A 15,801-nucleotide genomic window follows, 5' to 3' on the forward strand; every position below is an offset into this window, starting at 1 on the left:
ACAGAGAAGAAGTTATGTCTTGGCCAATAAATGGGCTCCAGTTTAAGATAGACTCTGATTGGTCGGTGGTCTCCTCACCGTCCGTCAGCTGTTGCTCCAGCTCTTTGATCTCCTGTGTCTCCATGGCGATACGTGACAGCATGTCGTCAAGGCGACCCTCCATCTCAATCTGCTTCCGGCTCATCCTGTCCAACATCTGTCTCCAACTGGACAACTGGGTGGTCACATGGGCCTGAGAGAGAGAGAGAGAGAGAGAGAGAGAGAGAGAGAGACAGAGAGAGAGAGACAGAGAGACAGAGAGAGAGAGAGAGAGAGAGAGAGAGAGAGAGAGAGACACCTCATCAGCCAATCAGACCACATTCACCAAACACCACTTTTCTAAAGTTACTTATTATAATGATATTAGAATAATATGGTTACCTAAAGGGTCACTCCACTGATGGTGTCATCAGACAACATACAGACTGTGTTACAAAGTTCAAAGTTCAGTGGAACCTTTAAGATGCAGGGGAATTAGCTCAAATGGTAGAGCGCTCGCTTTGCATGCGAGAGGTAGTGGGATCAATGCCCACATTCTCCAAGGCACTTTTATCCCTTATCTCCCCTATGAGAAATGGTAACGCTCACCCTCCAGTCCGTGTTCTGTGTTCTCAACAGAGAACCAAAGTAAAGACTTGGTATGAATCATCTGCTCAGTATATCTAAGTACTTGCTGAAATATGTACCTACAACATTGTGCGTCTGCTGCAAGTGCAAGAACGTGTCAGAAGCATAATTCAGGCTTCATACTGGAGGGACTGTACTTGTATAGCACCTTTTCAACCACTTAAAGTGCTTTTACACTACATTCACACACTATTACAATTACAATTAAAAGTAATTACATACAATTAAAAGACTCTTGGAGATTATGGCCATCGACCCCTCTACCTCTCGCATGCTAAGCAATGCTCTACCATGTTGAGCTATCTGCCATCTAAAACTCTCCCAACTGACTTGGGGTGCACACCATGGTCGTTTTCCTTCACCTCCCCCTCTCCTTCCTCTTCCTTTCGGTGGATTGGATCATGGTTTAAAAAGTCCACACAGACAGACAGAGACATTTGTCATTTGTCTAACAAAGGACACAATGTTCTATGTAGATTTCATAAGTGATTTTGTTTGTTTCGTCCTGGCCCTGTTTCACATCCGTCCATATTTTTTTAATGCTTTCCTGCTGTGAGCCTTTCCTTTGCACTACATTGAGGGACAATGGTGTAAATCAACAGTACACTCAAAAAACAAGTGGATTTAATCTGCATACTTTTAGTACTTCATGATACTTCACTGTGGTTTAGACATAGAATGGTGTTTGTGTACTCACAGCAGTCAGCTCAGCATAACAGTCCACGACCCCAGAGACCGCACAGGGCTGCTGGGTAACACCATTTATGTCCTCCCTCCTCCTCCCCTTTCTCCCCTTCTATTACTCTTTCAGCTCACAGTAAACAACAGCATCTCATCTCTTCCTCTCTGTTCTAAAAAAAAACATTTACTTCTTCATCTTTCTGTTTTCCTCTCTTCTGTCTTCTCCCCGTTACAAACTTCTCTTCCTCTCCTCCTCGCTCCCCCTTTCTTTGAATCAACACAGGAAATCATTTACCCAGCCAATCAGAGAGAGAGCTGCAGTGACAGGCCATGCCCTGTCCAATGAGAATGAATTAAAGCTGGAAAAAGCTCTGCCCCATAGAGGGGGGTCCTGGGGGAGGGGGGCAGAGGTTCTTAAAGAGACGACAACCTGTTGCTTGCTGTTGTTTCTGCTCTCTGAACATGGATACAGAGATTTTCAACAGGAGTGTATAAGACCACTATTTACTGCCATTATTTACTACTCTTTCACATCACATAACTCCAAATCTGAATATTTGGAGTTAAGGCTATAGAGAGCTTTTCTCCTGTCAGGGTGGAAACAGCTCTGAACCTAAATATAGACTGAATACGTCAACTGCTGATAGTATACTGAGCCTGTGGACATTTTCCTGGGCAATCCCCTTGTTACTGTGCTGCATACATATTTGAGCTGTATATCAAATATGCAGTATTCAAAGTATGTGATACTCAATGATTGCACTGATTTAAGCAGATTTTCAGCAGAGTATTCCTTTAATCTGCAGGGGAATTAGCTCAAATGGTAGAGCGCTCGCTTAGCATGCGAGAGGTAGCGGGATCGATGCCCGCATTCTCCAAGACACTTTTAATCCTGTCTTCTCCCCCATTATCTGATGTGACAGCAGAGACTCTCCAGGCTGTGCTCTGGCTGGAGAATTCATACAATTATAAAACAGAAATTCCATAAGATGCAAAGTGAGATGATGTTGGAATAACTAGGGCATCCTTATATCGTTTGTTTACTTGATATGTTAAGAACTGTGTTTATACACTTAAGAGTATACTTAGAATAAATGGGTAGCGTTGAAATTTACACAGAGGTTGTTTGTGAGGCTGTTCATCAGAGTGACGGCTGTGGGGTAGCCATACATCCAAAGAACTAACCTGTTAGCACAATTTTGATTGATTTGATTTGTCTTGTGTGCTTTTTTTTTAAGCCAGATCCGTTGAGTCTTAAGCTGAGGTAGATAATAATTCACAACCACTCACTGCTTCTCTTAAGATCCCTGTAATACAGCAATATTTAAAGAAACCCGCTGGTGATACTAATGTTGTACTTCTGATTTGATATTAGATGCAGAACTTCTGGCTGGAACAGAGTACACATCACATTTAGTGTTTTCACTGTCACTCATTCAGAGAATATCAAAGGAAAAGCCTTGTGGAGAATGCGGGCATCGATCCCGCTACCTCTCGCATGCTAAGCGAGCGCTCTACCATTTGAGCTAATTCCCCTGTGTCTTAAAGGGTCATTCCACCAAAAAACTTTTTCCATCCATCAATCACTCCTTCCTGTGGTCTTGGAAAGCGACTCTTCTTCAGTTTTTGTTATGTTTGTGTCCTTAAGCGTTAAACTAGTTCAAAAGTTTGTGTTTCTCCTCAAAACTGGACTGACTGACCAGATTGCTCATGTACAAACACTCACACGTTGTGGGTCTGTGGTGTTCATATTCAGCAGTTGTGTCTCCAGCTCTTCTGTCTCTCTCTCTGTCCTCCTGCTCTCCTCCGTCTGTCTGTCCATCTGTCTTCGTGTCTCATCAGCATCGTCTCTCAGCTGCTCCAGGACGGACAGCTTACTGAGTAGATGACACAGCGCCTCCTGCTGAGTTGATAAAAATATTGACACACTCATCTGAAGCGCCTTCAATCTCTGTGTAGTGAATATGTAAATATCAGAAAGTAACTAGAAAGGTAACTACACAGGACACTGTGTGCAAGTTTAAGTAGTGTTACAATACAGATGTTTACAGAGCAGTTCTAGTTTTTGTTATACTTCCATTACTGTGGAAAACACAATCACCGCTTTTAGTGTAACTTGATATTTGCTCGATTGATTTAAAAAAAAAGAAGTTGTTATGTGTGTTGTGTCCTCTCACTCCAAACATGCATCTTTGACTACAGTATTTCTTCTGTTACCTGCGTGTGTGTTTTGACTTCCTTAGGTGCTGCTGGCTGCTGCTCTGTCTGATGGGTCAACCGCAGGAGGTCAGCCTCAGCTAAACACACACACACACACACACAAATAATAAAACATCAATCAGAATATTGACAAAGAAAAACCCAGCACATCAGCTCATTCACCTTAAGTTTATACTGCAGTTTTATGCCATGTCATATTGGCACTTCAAAATTAAGCCCACAGATGGTCCAAGCTATGCTACATGTAGCCAGAATAGAATGTGGTGGGTAGATGCATTCTGTTTTCTGGGAACACTCGACTATGTCTAATCTCTGGTCTTTGGTGGCTCAGTGTCTCTAAAATATCATGGAATTTACAATTCCTACACAGCCCAACTTATTTCAATTCAACAATGATTCTGCCCTCAGTGATAACACAAGATGTCTAGCTATAATTCATGCTAATATCCTCATTAGTTCTCTGTCGAACATACATGTTCTTGCACAAACATAATGTCTTCTTTTGATAGAATGTTTGTAGACCTACACATACATTTTTATTTGTTTTTTTTCTGCAAGGCTGTGGTGACGTATATAGTTTATATTAAATGTAGTTTAGATGGACAAGGATCTTTATCTATGCTATCATATCGCCCCATTTTTCACTAATTATCTCCTCAGGAGGAGGAGAAAGTCTTGTGGAGTCTTGTGGAGAATGCGGGCATCACTGTTAACATCACTGGTAACACTGTTATTAATACACAGCCAGTGAAAATGGACACCACGGACCCACAACAGCGTGTGAGTGTTTGTACATGAGCTGGTCAGTCAGTCCAGTTTTGAGGAGAAACACAAACTTCTGAACTAGTTTAACGCTTAAGGGCACAAACATAACAAAAACTGAAGAAGAGTCGCTTTCCAAGACCACAGGAAGGAGTGATTGATGGATGGAAAAAGTTTTTTGGTGGAATGACCCTTTAACACACAGGGGAATTAGCTCAAATGGTAGAGCGCTCGCTTAGCATGCGAGAGGTAGCGGGATCGATGCCCGCATTCTCCACAAAACTTTTCCTTTGATATTCTCTGAATGAGTGACAGTGAAAACACTAAATGTGATGTGTACTCTGTTCCAGCCAGAAGTTCTGCATCTAATATCAAATCAGAAGTACAACATTAGTATCACCAGCGGGTTTCTTTAAATATTGCTGTATTACAGGGATCTTAAGAAAAGCAGTGAATGGTTGTGAATTATTATCTACCTCAGCTTAAGACTCAACGGATCTGGCTTAAAAAAAAAATACACAAGGCGAATCAAATCAATCAAAATTGTGCTAACAGGTTAGTTCTTTGGGTGTATGGTTACCCCACTAGATCACTGTACAACAAAACGACCAGACAAGAGCAGTTTCTGCCCACAGGCCATCACTCTGATGAACAGCCTCACAAACAACCTCTGTGTAAATTTCAACGCTACCCATTTATTCTAAGTATTATTTTTATATTATTCCAACATCATCTCACTTTGCATCTTATGGAATTTCTGTTTTATAATTGTATGAATTCTCCAGCCAGAGCACAGCCTGAGAGTCTCTGCTGTCACATCAGATAATGGGGGAGAAGACAGGATTAAAAGTGTCTTGGAGAATGCGGGCATCGATCCCGCTACCTCTCGCATGCTAAGCGAGCGCTCTACCATTTGAGCTAATTCCCCTGCAGATTAAAGGAATACTCTGCTGAAAATCTGCTTAAATCAGTGCAATCATTGAGTATCACATACTTTGAATACTGCATATTTGATATACAGCTCAAATATGTATGCAGCACAGTAACAAGGGGATTGCCCAGGAAAATGTCCACAGGCTCAGTATACTATCAGCAGTTGACGTATTCTCCTGGCAGGCGCCAGAGTTTCAGTCTATATTTAGGTTCAGAGCTGTTTCCACCCTGACAGGAGAAGTGCCCTTGCCTGCACACTGCCTCTTCCTCGGTAGCCAGACTGCTGTCTTGTTGGTGAGGCAAACTTTTTCAGACTTGGGGATGAAGTCGGCGAGACTAAATTGTTGCGGAGAAAGAGGGCAGCGAACCTGCCACCTCTCGCAGCCCACGCTGGGGGGTCACTATCACTGGCACACAACAACGACGAGGTGGCCGAGTGGTTAAGGCGATGGACTGCTAATCCATTGTGCTCTGCACGCGTGGGTTCGAATCCCATCCTCGTCGTACGCAGGTTGGCTTTAGCCTGCTGGCTAGGAAAGGTGGCCCCACTCACAAGATGTTTCCTCATCCTGCAGCATACCGAAGTTCCTTTTGAACAATGAGGGACGCTTCCCTGCAATTGGTGGAGGTGAATCAGACCACTCTGGAGCAGTGGTGCAACCACTGGATGAAGAGGCCAGATGACAGGGAAACAACTTACGGAGGAAGTTTTATGGTCAGCGGTGATTAAAGCTGTCCTTTGGAAGCAGAATTAGAGTGACAGAGACAGAGCATGATGCTGCATTCTCCACAGTCTCTCATATTTCAATTTGTACATCTCTTGTTGAACCAGGTTTCACTACTGTTGAAACTACAGAGACATGATACCAAATTCTGAAAAATGAAAAATGTTGCTCTTTGTTTTCTAAATTGAAATCTCCAGGAACACTCCACTGAAAATCTGTATAATTAGTCATTGTTGTTTGTTTAATTCTTTATCTAGGACAGTGTTTTTGGATCCTGTGAACTCAGGATAATATACTGCAGTCATTCAGCTCTGTCACCATCAAAATCACATTATATTTAGGAACAATATCAGTATTACTGGTCACTGCTACATAAAACAACACGCCCACGACACAAACTACATTTTTTGTTGTAACGTGACATTGACGTCATTTAAGCTAACTGTAATCTGCAGTAACTGTCACCTATGGTTGTTGTAACAGATTTATGACATTGTTGACATGTAACCATGGCAGGCTAAAGTTAACCTTATAGCGACGAGGATGGGATTCGAACCCACGCGTGCAGAGCACAATGGATTAGCAGTCCATCGCCTTAACCACTCGGCCACCTCGTCTGTTAATTGCAGTGGGTCAAACTATGGATCAGGGACTAGGAACTAGCAGTTCTGGCAGTTTGCAGTTAAAGAGTTAGAATTTAGATAAAATGATCAGTTTGTATTACAAGTAATGTTTAAAGTATTGAAAGGTAAATCTATCTGCCGAGCACTTTTAACTGAGCACATAATGTGGCAAACAGGTAAAACAGTTTTTTGGCCTGTGACATCACAGTTTGCGCTGGTATCTCCTCTGTTTACAACATCATGAGGGGAAACAGGCTTTTTATATGTTTACACATAAATGTACAGTAAGCAGTTTAGGACTAAACCTGGTCAGACCTCTGGTTGGTGGGACAAAGTTGTTGCTGTTGCCTTTGAGTGAGCTGTTTTGACGGCATGCTGAAGGGGAACAACTGTAATGAGATCGACTGTCAGCGTGGTCAAAAAACGTTTTACTTAGATTACTGTTCTTTTTGACACTTTTTTTTTTTTTAAAGAATGCAAACCCCTGTCTTTAAATAATCCCATGTATGTGTGGCCTAAAACAAATAGCAGATGTTGGTCAAACAGCTCCAAGACGAGCAGAGGGAGAGATTAAAGCTGACATTTAGGAGCAGAGTTAGAGCGATGGAGACAGAGCAGAACGCTACATTCTTCAGGGTGTCACATATTTAACTTCATAGACATTTTGCTGCATCAGGTTTCACTTCTGTTGAAGTTACATGTATTTAAGTCCAAACTGTGAAACATTTAGTAGCAGCCGTCTTTCAGTGGAGCAGGAGTTAAAAGTGTCTTGGAGAATGCGGGCATCGATCCCGCTACCTCTCGCATGCTAAGCGAGCGCTCTACCATTTGAGCTAATTCCCCTGCAGAGTAAAGGAATACTCCGCTGAAAATCTGCTCAAATCAGTATAATTGTTGAGCATCACATACTTACAACACTGCATATTTGATATGCAGCTCAAATATGTATGCAGCACAGTAACAAGGGGATTGCACACTAAAATGTCCAGGGGCTCAGTATATATATATTCATACAGTATTTATATAGTTCTATATATTTTTTTTAAACCTAACTCACATAGTACCTTGCCTCCAGCTGGCTACCTGAGGCACACAGCTGGTTTTTATTTGAGCATGTTTTGAGACTGAATAAACACCACACAACTTAGTTTTCTTTATATGATAACAACATGGGTGTTCAGCTTCCAGACCAGACACCAAGGACAAGATGTTGGTTTCAGTAGATCGAGTTCCCTTTACAGTTTGCCACTAACTGTTTACTCCAGAGCTCTGCTATACCCATGTTCATGCACAAGACAAGGCTGTCCACTCACTCCTCTGATCTTTGTGTCTTTGAATCACTTGGAAATTCTATAAAACAAAACTAACATGTAGCTTTCACAGAGTTAAGAGGTAAAATCTTCATAGATAGATAGATACATATACAGATAGACAGACAGACAGATGTTAATTGATCCCAATTATTTAAACTTTCTCCAAGGTCTTTGGCAAATCAAGGTATATTTCTGCTGTTGTGTGTAAATATTTTCTCTCACCACTGATTACCTTTACTCTGCTCTGTTCTGCAGTCTTCTGGCAGGAGGTGTGACGACCCCATGTTGGTGTGAATGTCTAAACCTTCCTGGGTCTGCAGGGAGGAGGGGGAGGGGGGGGGAGGAGGAGTGGATGTGTTGAGCTTTGTATGGACTCTCAGAGTCGTCATTGTCGACTTCCTGATCAAACAGAGTGTGAACACACACACAAGTCTAATTCAGATCTTTGAGCTTTGTATTTGTGGTTGTTAGAGAATTGAATCAGTATGAAGTATGATCTTAAACCCCATTCATACTGGATATAAAAATGTTTTTCACATTAATATCAAAAATAAGCATCATCCAATATACTGTTATCTGATTTTTCACTCAGATATCGATATCTGCATCAACGTCAAAAATCCAGTGGTGGACCTCTAACACATTACAGCTGTGCTTCCATACAGTCTGAAGTGTGTGTGTGTGTGTGTGTGTGTGTGTGTTATTGTTACCTGTAGGCTACAGAGGTGCGGAGGGCTGAGCCTGGCGTCCTGCTTCTTGTAGAAAGTCAACTCCTGCTTCAGCTCATGCAGTCTGTGAAAGGCTCTGGTCAACTCAGCTGTTGTGTTCTCCAACTGAAGACACACAGAAAAGGCTTTTATTATGAAACAGCTACAGGAAGTTTGAATTAACAAACATTCAAAAAAACACAGCAAACGGAAACTGTTGCTAAATTAGAAGTCAGACAAAATAAGTATGTAAAAAAACATCTAAAATGCAATTCTGTTATGTCTGTTTCTAATGATGGTCAATACCTGGGAACATTATTAATTTCAGTAGTGAGCACATTTTCAGAGTTGGTCATTTCTAAGAGTTATAGCAGACATGCTGAACACTGCAGGTCAAAGCACACAAAGGGCCCATGTCCATATAGCATTTTCTTCTGAGCGGCAGCGACTGTTTTCAGTGGTCTCCAATGGTGAGAGAGCATATATTGTCACCAGATGTAATAGTTTAGGAAAAGTTCCTAAAAAGCAAAGTGACGACACAGTCTGTCACACTGCATTGTTGTAGAAACAAAACCCACGTGAAGTATTCTTTTCTCTCGCTGGACAAAGGTTCCATCCCAGTGCCATGCCAGCCCTTTTCTGCCAGAACAAAACGCTATTTGGACATCAGCTCTAAAGATATCTGATGGTCACACAACACACACACACACACACACTCCATATGAAGCTACCTGGGATCAAACAGCAGGAGTCTGAGGGTCTGAGGGAGCTAGGAGATTAACTGTTAGTGTGATGTCAGAGTACCTGATAGACCACGCCCAGGAGAGAGACAGAAGGACAGGGCTAGATGTACGGAGAGAGAAAGGTGACAAAGGAAAGAACAAGAAGTCACAGCGACAGCAGGAGTTCATAAGTACAAGTTTTTATTACTATATATTATAGTTTTATTAGGGTTGACATATTTAAATGTGACAGCTTTTAGGCAAAAAGGTCCAAATAAAATTAAGGGATTTAGTATTTAATTCAGTGGATAAAATGCTGAATTCTGCGGAAACTTGTCTAATGGGTTGGGTCAGCTCAGTATTTCTAAAATCTAAGAGGGGAATTTATGAAAAAAGAGGTAGGAGGAGTTTGACCCATAGTAGTGAAAAAAGTTGGGATATCTCTGCTGATTGAATCTGTATTTACCAAGAACAACTATTGTTTTGTACTATTGTATTCTCTGTGATGTGAACAGTGTTTTTGACTTTTTGACAGACAGGAAACAATTGAAGGAGAAGAAGAAGAAAATAGGACAGCTCTGGAGAATGACTGAAGGACAGAAGAAGAAGAAGAAGAAGACAGGAGAGGACTTTAGAGGTCAGAGGTCAAACACCTTTTCTCTCAGGAGGTCAGTCTGTCCCACTAATGGATCAAAGGTATAGTTACATACACATTGTGAGTGTGTGTGTGTGTGTGTGTGTGTCCTACCAGCTGGCTCTTGGTGTGCAGCTCTTGCTCCAGCAGAGTGTTCGTGTGTTGTTGTGTCTCTGTCCGAGTCATCAATTTTCGGTTTGTCTCCTCCTGCTGGTGGAGTTGTGCCATGGCGGCCTGATGCTCCCTCTGCAGCTGTCTCAGCTCTGATTGGCTGCCGTCCATCTCCTGCTGTAGACACTCCAGCTCCTCTGATTGTAAACAACCAAAGCAACAATCAAACTATTCTCCTGTTTTTTTGTCAGAGGTTTCAGTTTTCTTGCAGGTTTGTATGATGTCAAATGATGTACCGTCGCTAAAGCGTTGATGGGCGTGTCCTCTCTCCTCCTGGGTGACTGGCAGGTCGTCCAGCCTGTCCAGAGTCCTCAGGTGGTAGAGCAGGAAGAGGCGGGAGTGTGGCAGCGAAGAGGCAGGGTTTCCTGACACGGACAGCTCTGACAGGCTGCTCAGAGAACGCAGTCTGGACACCTCGTATAGCTGCACGCAAAGACACACACAGAAATACAGATACAACTGAAAGTTACCAACCAGAAAAATACCAACCATTATCCATTCTCTGGTTCCAGTTTCTCCAGTGTCTCAGATTTCTGTTTTTCTCACAGTTCATATGAGAAATTATTACATTTCAATGAAATATAATGTTTGTCTTGTGAGGCTTGGAGCTTCATCAAACAAATATTACCACATGTATAATGAGTGAGGTGACGGTTTAAAGCGTCATCTAGTAATTACAGTGGTAACCACATGAGAGGCGTCAAGATCTAATTCAGCTCAGGAGGAGATTGTTCAATCATATCACACTTAACAAGGGAAAAACCTTATCCGATACCTCATATAGTCTAATTATTTTTCTTTCCCCAACACAGTCTGCATCTCGTTGAATTTAGTTTAACATTTATTTTGACCAGCTGGACAAAATGAGAATTATTTGCAGCCGCACTCAGTTTTTCACATTTAACAAATAACTACAACTGAATGCAATTTTCCGTCCACACACACACACACACACACACACAGAGGCAGCCTGTACTCACAGATGTGATGATGTTGTGTTGTAGGTGGAGTGTGTGCAGTGAGTGCAGTTTCTTTCCCAACCACACGGGAATGTGGTCGATTCTGTTGAAGGACAAGTTCAGATGCTGCAGACTGGACATGAGCTCCAGTCCCTCAATCCTCCTACAAACACACGCAGGAGTCACACGTTACACATAATAGTTTTTCAGTATCTAGTTTTAGAGGTACCCTGGTAAGAGTTGGGCAAGTCGAACTTTTGAGCAGTTGGTTTCTCTAGAGAAAAAAAGAGGATCACCAATTTTACCCTCTGAAAACCATTAATGTCTGAACCAAATTTCATAATAATCCATCTGACAGTTCAGTTTAAATGAAACTGAAACTGTTGGTGACCATTCAGATACTGATGCATCTTGTCTCATGATCAATTTAGTTTGTAGAAGACAGGATTTACAGCAATCATGCTAGACATAATGTTGTGTGAAATAGTGTCTTTGTTCTTTCTTTCTGAAGGTTAACTATCATTTTCTTAGTTGTTTGTTGGTTACATTTTTGAGGATGTGTAGCCCTAAATGCACAAGTACACTGTCAATATGTCTAGTGTGTGTGTGTGTGTGTGTGTGTGTGGTGTGTGTGTGTGAGAGTCTCACTGGATGTTGTTGTGGGCCAGCTGTAGCTCTCTCAACTGTATCAGAGCGCCCAGTCTCTCCATCCTCTGGATCATGTTGTTGTTCAAGTTTAAAACCTGCAGATGCTGACAGCCATGGAGGTTCTCTATTAACTGAAACACACAGACACACACAGACACAAACTGATGAACTACTAACTCCACCAGAAGTAATAGGAGCACTAGTAATAACAGTGGTTCTAGATGCAGTATCGGTACTAGTTGTGGAGGTGGCAGTGAACAGTGACAGTAATAGTGATACGGCTGTATCGGATAGCATTTGCTGTCTGACTTTGTTCTGACCTTGATATGTTTGTCTCCAGCTGATGACGACAGATTGAGGGAACGAACTTGAGCCAGAGACTTACAGCCGGTCAGCTTCAACAACAGCTCCTCCGTTATATACCTGATACCTGAGAGGAGAGGAAGAGTCGTGATTGAAAATGGTGTCATACTGTGAGGAATGTGCTGTTACAGCTTTGTATCCAGGTCTCCTCCTCCACCTCCTCTGCTCTCCTGCGAGTCTGCGCCTCCTCCTATCTCCCTCTGCTCCTCCATCTTGAGACCAGACAGCTGGGCAGGCTGAGGAAAAAAAGACAGACAAGAGGGAAAAAAGTACAGAAAAGTTAGAAAACATTGGAGAGAGACAGGTCATGGGCAGAATATGTATAGACAGAGTGGTGAGACTGGTGGATTCAAAAAAAACTTTTTTCTGATAGTAGGATGTTTAGATGCAATTCCTGTTTATCTATTTTTTCTAACTACTATTTCCTCATCATGTAGGTAGTGTGTATTTCATTATAAGAGATGATGTATGTACCTGATATTATGTCTGTATATTCAAGATGCCGTTTTGATGTATTGAAGCATGGCTTTCTAGTGTCGTTTCTGCCCATGCACCTGATTTTATGCACTTATTACTATTGAATTGCCACTGATGATTTGGATGCTTATCACTCTGGGTGTTTAAGGTGGTGAAGCACAGCTTGTCAGCCTGTTGACATCTTTTTTTAAGCATGTTGACCAGATGAATATCCAAGTAGGATCGAAACGTTGTCAGTAATAAAAACATTTCTGTGGTATGGAGCGAGTGTGCAGGCATTACCTCTTTTTCATCTTACCTTAACCCTGACCACAAATAGTTATATCTTTGCCATTCCTGTCTATATCCTAACCCCAATGGGATCGCTTCTTTAGAGCACTTGAGTGTTCAATAACTAACTATAATTAGACATAGTGAAATAAATACTGCAAACATAACACGTAACGATGCACATAATAAACCAATACACATTTTTAAAACCTTTTATGAATGTGTGGACAGCCAAAGTTTGTCTTAATTGACAAAGACATTTGGAAAAATGGAAAGCATAGAGCATAAAAGTTGAGATACAACCTGCTGAAATGAGATAAACATCTCCTGGAAAAACAAATAAAACATTTTGACAGTATTCTCATGATTATTTAGTTCACTATGCCTGAATTATATTGAACGTAGGTCTCCAAACCTATTCCTGTTCCTGGTCAGGTCACAGAATCTGACGGGTCACAGAAAGCTGTGTAACACCTGGTCCATAGCTGTTAGCTAGCAACGGTTAACTGCTAATTAAGACTAGCTGGTTAGTAGTTGGTAAACCGAACTCGTGCTGGTCTTTAAGGGGTTAACCTGCTAACGTGACACTCACACCGACTGACTGAACGCTGCTCTCCTCCTTGTTGGTAGCCATAGTTACTTAGTTAACGTTATTTGGTGAAGTTATCAGATAGCTAATTAGCTTTAGCCTAGTTATTTGGTCACCATAGCAACCCAAAGCTACAAAGCGCTCTGACTGGCGGTAACTTTAAACTCGGTTAGTGTTAAAACACCTCCTGTAACGTTAAGTAACGGTCAGACTGGGCTTCTCACCACCGTCCCTGAAAAGTGATGAACCTGATAACCGAGACAAAGTGACGGTAAACTGTACCTTTACCTTTGCTGCCGTTAGCCAGGTCGGGTTAGTTAATCCTCAGTCACCGCTGACACAAAACAGGATAAGTAACATAAACTATGGCGGCGATTTAAGCAGGAACATCCCCTTCTGCTGTAGACACGATGTGTGTGTGTGTGTGTTTCACGGAGCGACGGAAGAGAAACAATTCAGTTTACAGAGAAAATCCTTCAGTTTTCTGAGAGGTCGAGCTGCAGGTGGATGATGCCTTCAGGGTCTGCTCAGAAATTCCCAACTCCCCTCGTATGTTAAAGTTTATGCTTGCGATACCTACGAGATGCCTTCTGTTTTTTGTTTTTTAAATGAAGACCTTACATCTCATATTGATCACACATTAACATACTAACTCTGCTTTCATAACACGTCACTGTTTTCTCGGATCGTAAATAGCCAGATTGACAGGTGGTTGTAATATATCCGACAGTACCTTAAAGCAGCACGAGTGTACACATCCCTGGTTTCCCTGGAAATAATCTTAATACTGACATATATATATATATATAGTATGTGTGATTACTTATGCACCTACATGTATTTTTAATGCTCTGTCTGGATGAATGAAGCGAATTTATGTATTGCTGTATCCATGCATCCCATTTTAAAGGGTGACCATGTGTTTAATCTTAATTTGCAAAGTTATTATAGTTGTCAGATAAATGTAGTGCAGTCAAAAGTGCAATGCTCTTCTTTTAGAGGTATAGAGTAATATGGAAATACTACCAATACTACCTAAAAATTGTACTTAAGTACAGTACTTGAGTAAATGCCGTTTCCACCACTGAGTGGATGTGGATCAGTCGTCCGTAGTTCATGAAGTGGGAGACTATTTCTGACAATTTTTATTATGTTTTCCAGAAGAAAAGTAAATGAAAACATGATTTTTTAAAAAAATTCATTTACATCCAGGTTTTACTGACTTGAATGAACCCTGTGTTAGGAGTGTAAATATCAGTTAGGCCACACAGTTCATTTATTTTACCTTTATTTGCAGATTCTATCACAGTTTGAACAAGGAGAAATAAAAATTTAAATTTACATTTAAACTGTGAGCTAACAGCCTTTCCTGAGCTGAGTAGAGAAAGCACTATTTTTCTCCCTCGTCTTTATCTTGTCAACCCCCCTTAAGTATTAAATTAAACGGTGCAGTTAAAATCTGGTCTGCTCAGTTATGAGGAGTCAGGGCAGCTGACTAACTGCAGGTCCAGAGCAAAGTCCTCCAGCTGGGAAATGTAGTCCGAACATTCAGGAGAACTACAGTCTGTCGGCCACAGCTCCACCAGCGCCTCAGAGTCGAGAGGAAGACGATACCTACAGGACGAAGCACAGCAGGTGAGATTCACATCCAACTGGAGGAAGAACTCCAGGTAGAGAGTGGTAGAGAGAGACACTGACTTGAAGCCTTGGCTGAGCGTGACCTCTGACCCGCTGGCTCCCATCACCAGGTACTGCTTGTCGTTCTGGATATCGACCGCACTGCAGGTGACCTTTTTCACCAAGTCCACCTCTGTACCTGAACTCACCGCTTCAAACTCTACAAGACACAAAGGGATGAGACATGGTGCAACATAACAACATCATAATGTGAGGTAGTTTATCATGAAGAGGAGGTAACATGAGCTACAGTCACATGACACAAATGAAGTGGATTAAGGTAACAGTAGGTCATTTGACATCATCTGGCTTCTATGAATCTATTATCACTTTATCGTTATTAATCATATTTCTCATTATTAGTCATATTCCTATTATCAGTAATATAGTTACTTCTGTTAGTTTGTGAGCTACCGTACAGACTTTAAATTACACACAGCAGAACACATCCAAAAATCAAAGCTGTCACATGCAGCCATCTGTAATTTAATCTATAACATAAAGTAAAGGGTCATTCAAATATTTATTCATCTGTTTGTTTGTTCTCGGTACTAAAGAAATCAGCAATTTTCTGAAAATACCGACTAAAAAATGATTTTGTTGATGTAAAAATGATTTTATTGCTTCCGCTATCAGAACTGCGTCCATAGCATCGGTCTGT

The 15,801-nt window shown here is 41.5% G+C and overlaps 2 protein-coding genes and 8 non-coding genes across 10 annotated transcripts in view; 4 read left to right on the top strand and 6 right to left on the bottom strand.

Moving 5' to 3' along the window:
- The window catches only part of cntrl (centriolin), a 30,721-nt gene extending 17,213 nt beyond the window's left edge, over positions 1-13,508 (bottom strand). The window contains exons 1-9 of the mRNA XM_070833368.1: positions 13,467-13,508; positions 12,285-12,363; positions 12,085-12,194; positions 11,765-11,895; positions 11,138-11,279; positions 10,394-10,580; positions 10,101-10,294; positions 8,634-8,756; positions 79-196 (exon numbers count right to left, since the gene is read on the bottom strand). Of these exons, the coding sequence (XP_070689469.1) occupies positions 79-196; positions 8,634-8,756; positions 10,101-10,294; positions 10,394-10,580; positions 11,138-11,279; positions 11,765-11,895; positions 12,085-12,194; positions 12,285-12,363; positions 13,467-13,508 (1,126 nt within the window). The remainder of the gene's footprint in view (positions 1-78; positions 197-8,633; positions 8,757-10,100; positions 10,295-10,393; positions 10,581-11,137; positions 11,280-11,764; positions 11,896-12,084; positions 12,195-12,284; positions 12,364-13,466) is intronic.
- Positions 508-580, top strand: trnaa-ugc (transfer RNA alanine (anticodon UGC)). The gene has a single exon. It is a non-coding gene; the product is annotated as a tRNA-Ala (tRNA).
- On the top strand, positions 2,153-2,225 carry trnaa-agc (transfer RNA alanine (anticodon AGC)). Its single transcript has one exon. It is a non-coding gene; the product is annotated as a tRNA-Ala (tRNA).
- On the bottom strand, positions 2,811-2,883 carry trnaa-agc (transfer RNA alanine (anticodon AGC)). The gene has a single exon. It is a non-coding gene; the product is annotated as a tRNA-Ala (tRNA).
- On the top strand, positions 4,534-4,606 carry trnaa-agc (transfer RNA alanine (anticodon AGC)). The gene has a single exon. It is a non-coding gene; the product is annotated as a tRNA-Ala (tRNA).
- Positions 5,185-5,257, bottom strand: trnaa-agc (transfer RNA alanine (anticodon AGC)). The gene has a single exon. It is a non-coding gene; the product is annotated as a tRNA-Ala (tRNA).
- On the top strand, positions 5,685-5,766 carry trnas-gcu (transfer RNA serine (anticodon GCU)). Its single transcript has one exon. It is a non-coding gene; the product is annotated as a tRNA-Ser (tRNA).
- On the bottom strand, positions 6,523-6,604 carry trnas-gcu (transfer RNA serine (anticodon GCU)). The gene has a single exon. It is a non-coding gene; the product is annotated as a tRNA-Ser (tRNA).
- Positions 7,381-7,453, bottom strand: trnaa-agc (transfer RNA alanine (anticodon AGC)). Its single transcript has one exon. It is a non-coding gene; the product is annotated as a tRNA-Ala (tRNA).
- A 1,317-nt stretch (positions 13,509-14,825) lies between the features above and the next one.
- c5 (complement component 5) overlaps positions 14,826-15,801 on the bottom strand; it is a 34,142-nt gene continuing 33,166 nt past the window's right edge. The window contains exons 41-42 of the mRNA XM_070833458.1: positions 15,162-15,300; positions 14,826-15,077 (exon numbers count right to left, since the gene is read on the bottom strand). Of these exons, the coding sequence (XP_070689559.1) occupies positions 14,936-15,077; positions 15,162-15,300 (281 nt within the window). The 3' untranslated portion in view covers positions 14,826-14,935. The remainder of the gene's footprint in view (positions 15,078-15,161; positions 15,301-15,801) is intronic.

Source organism: Pempheris klunzingeri, chromosome 7, assembly GCF_042242105.1.
Source record: "Pempheris klunzingeri isolate RE-2024b chromosome 7, fPemKlu1.hap1, whole genome shotgun sequence".
NCBI lineage: Eukaryota > Metazoa > Chordata > Actinopteri > Acropomatiformes > Pempheridae > Pempheris > Pempheris klunzingeri.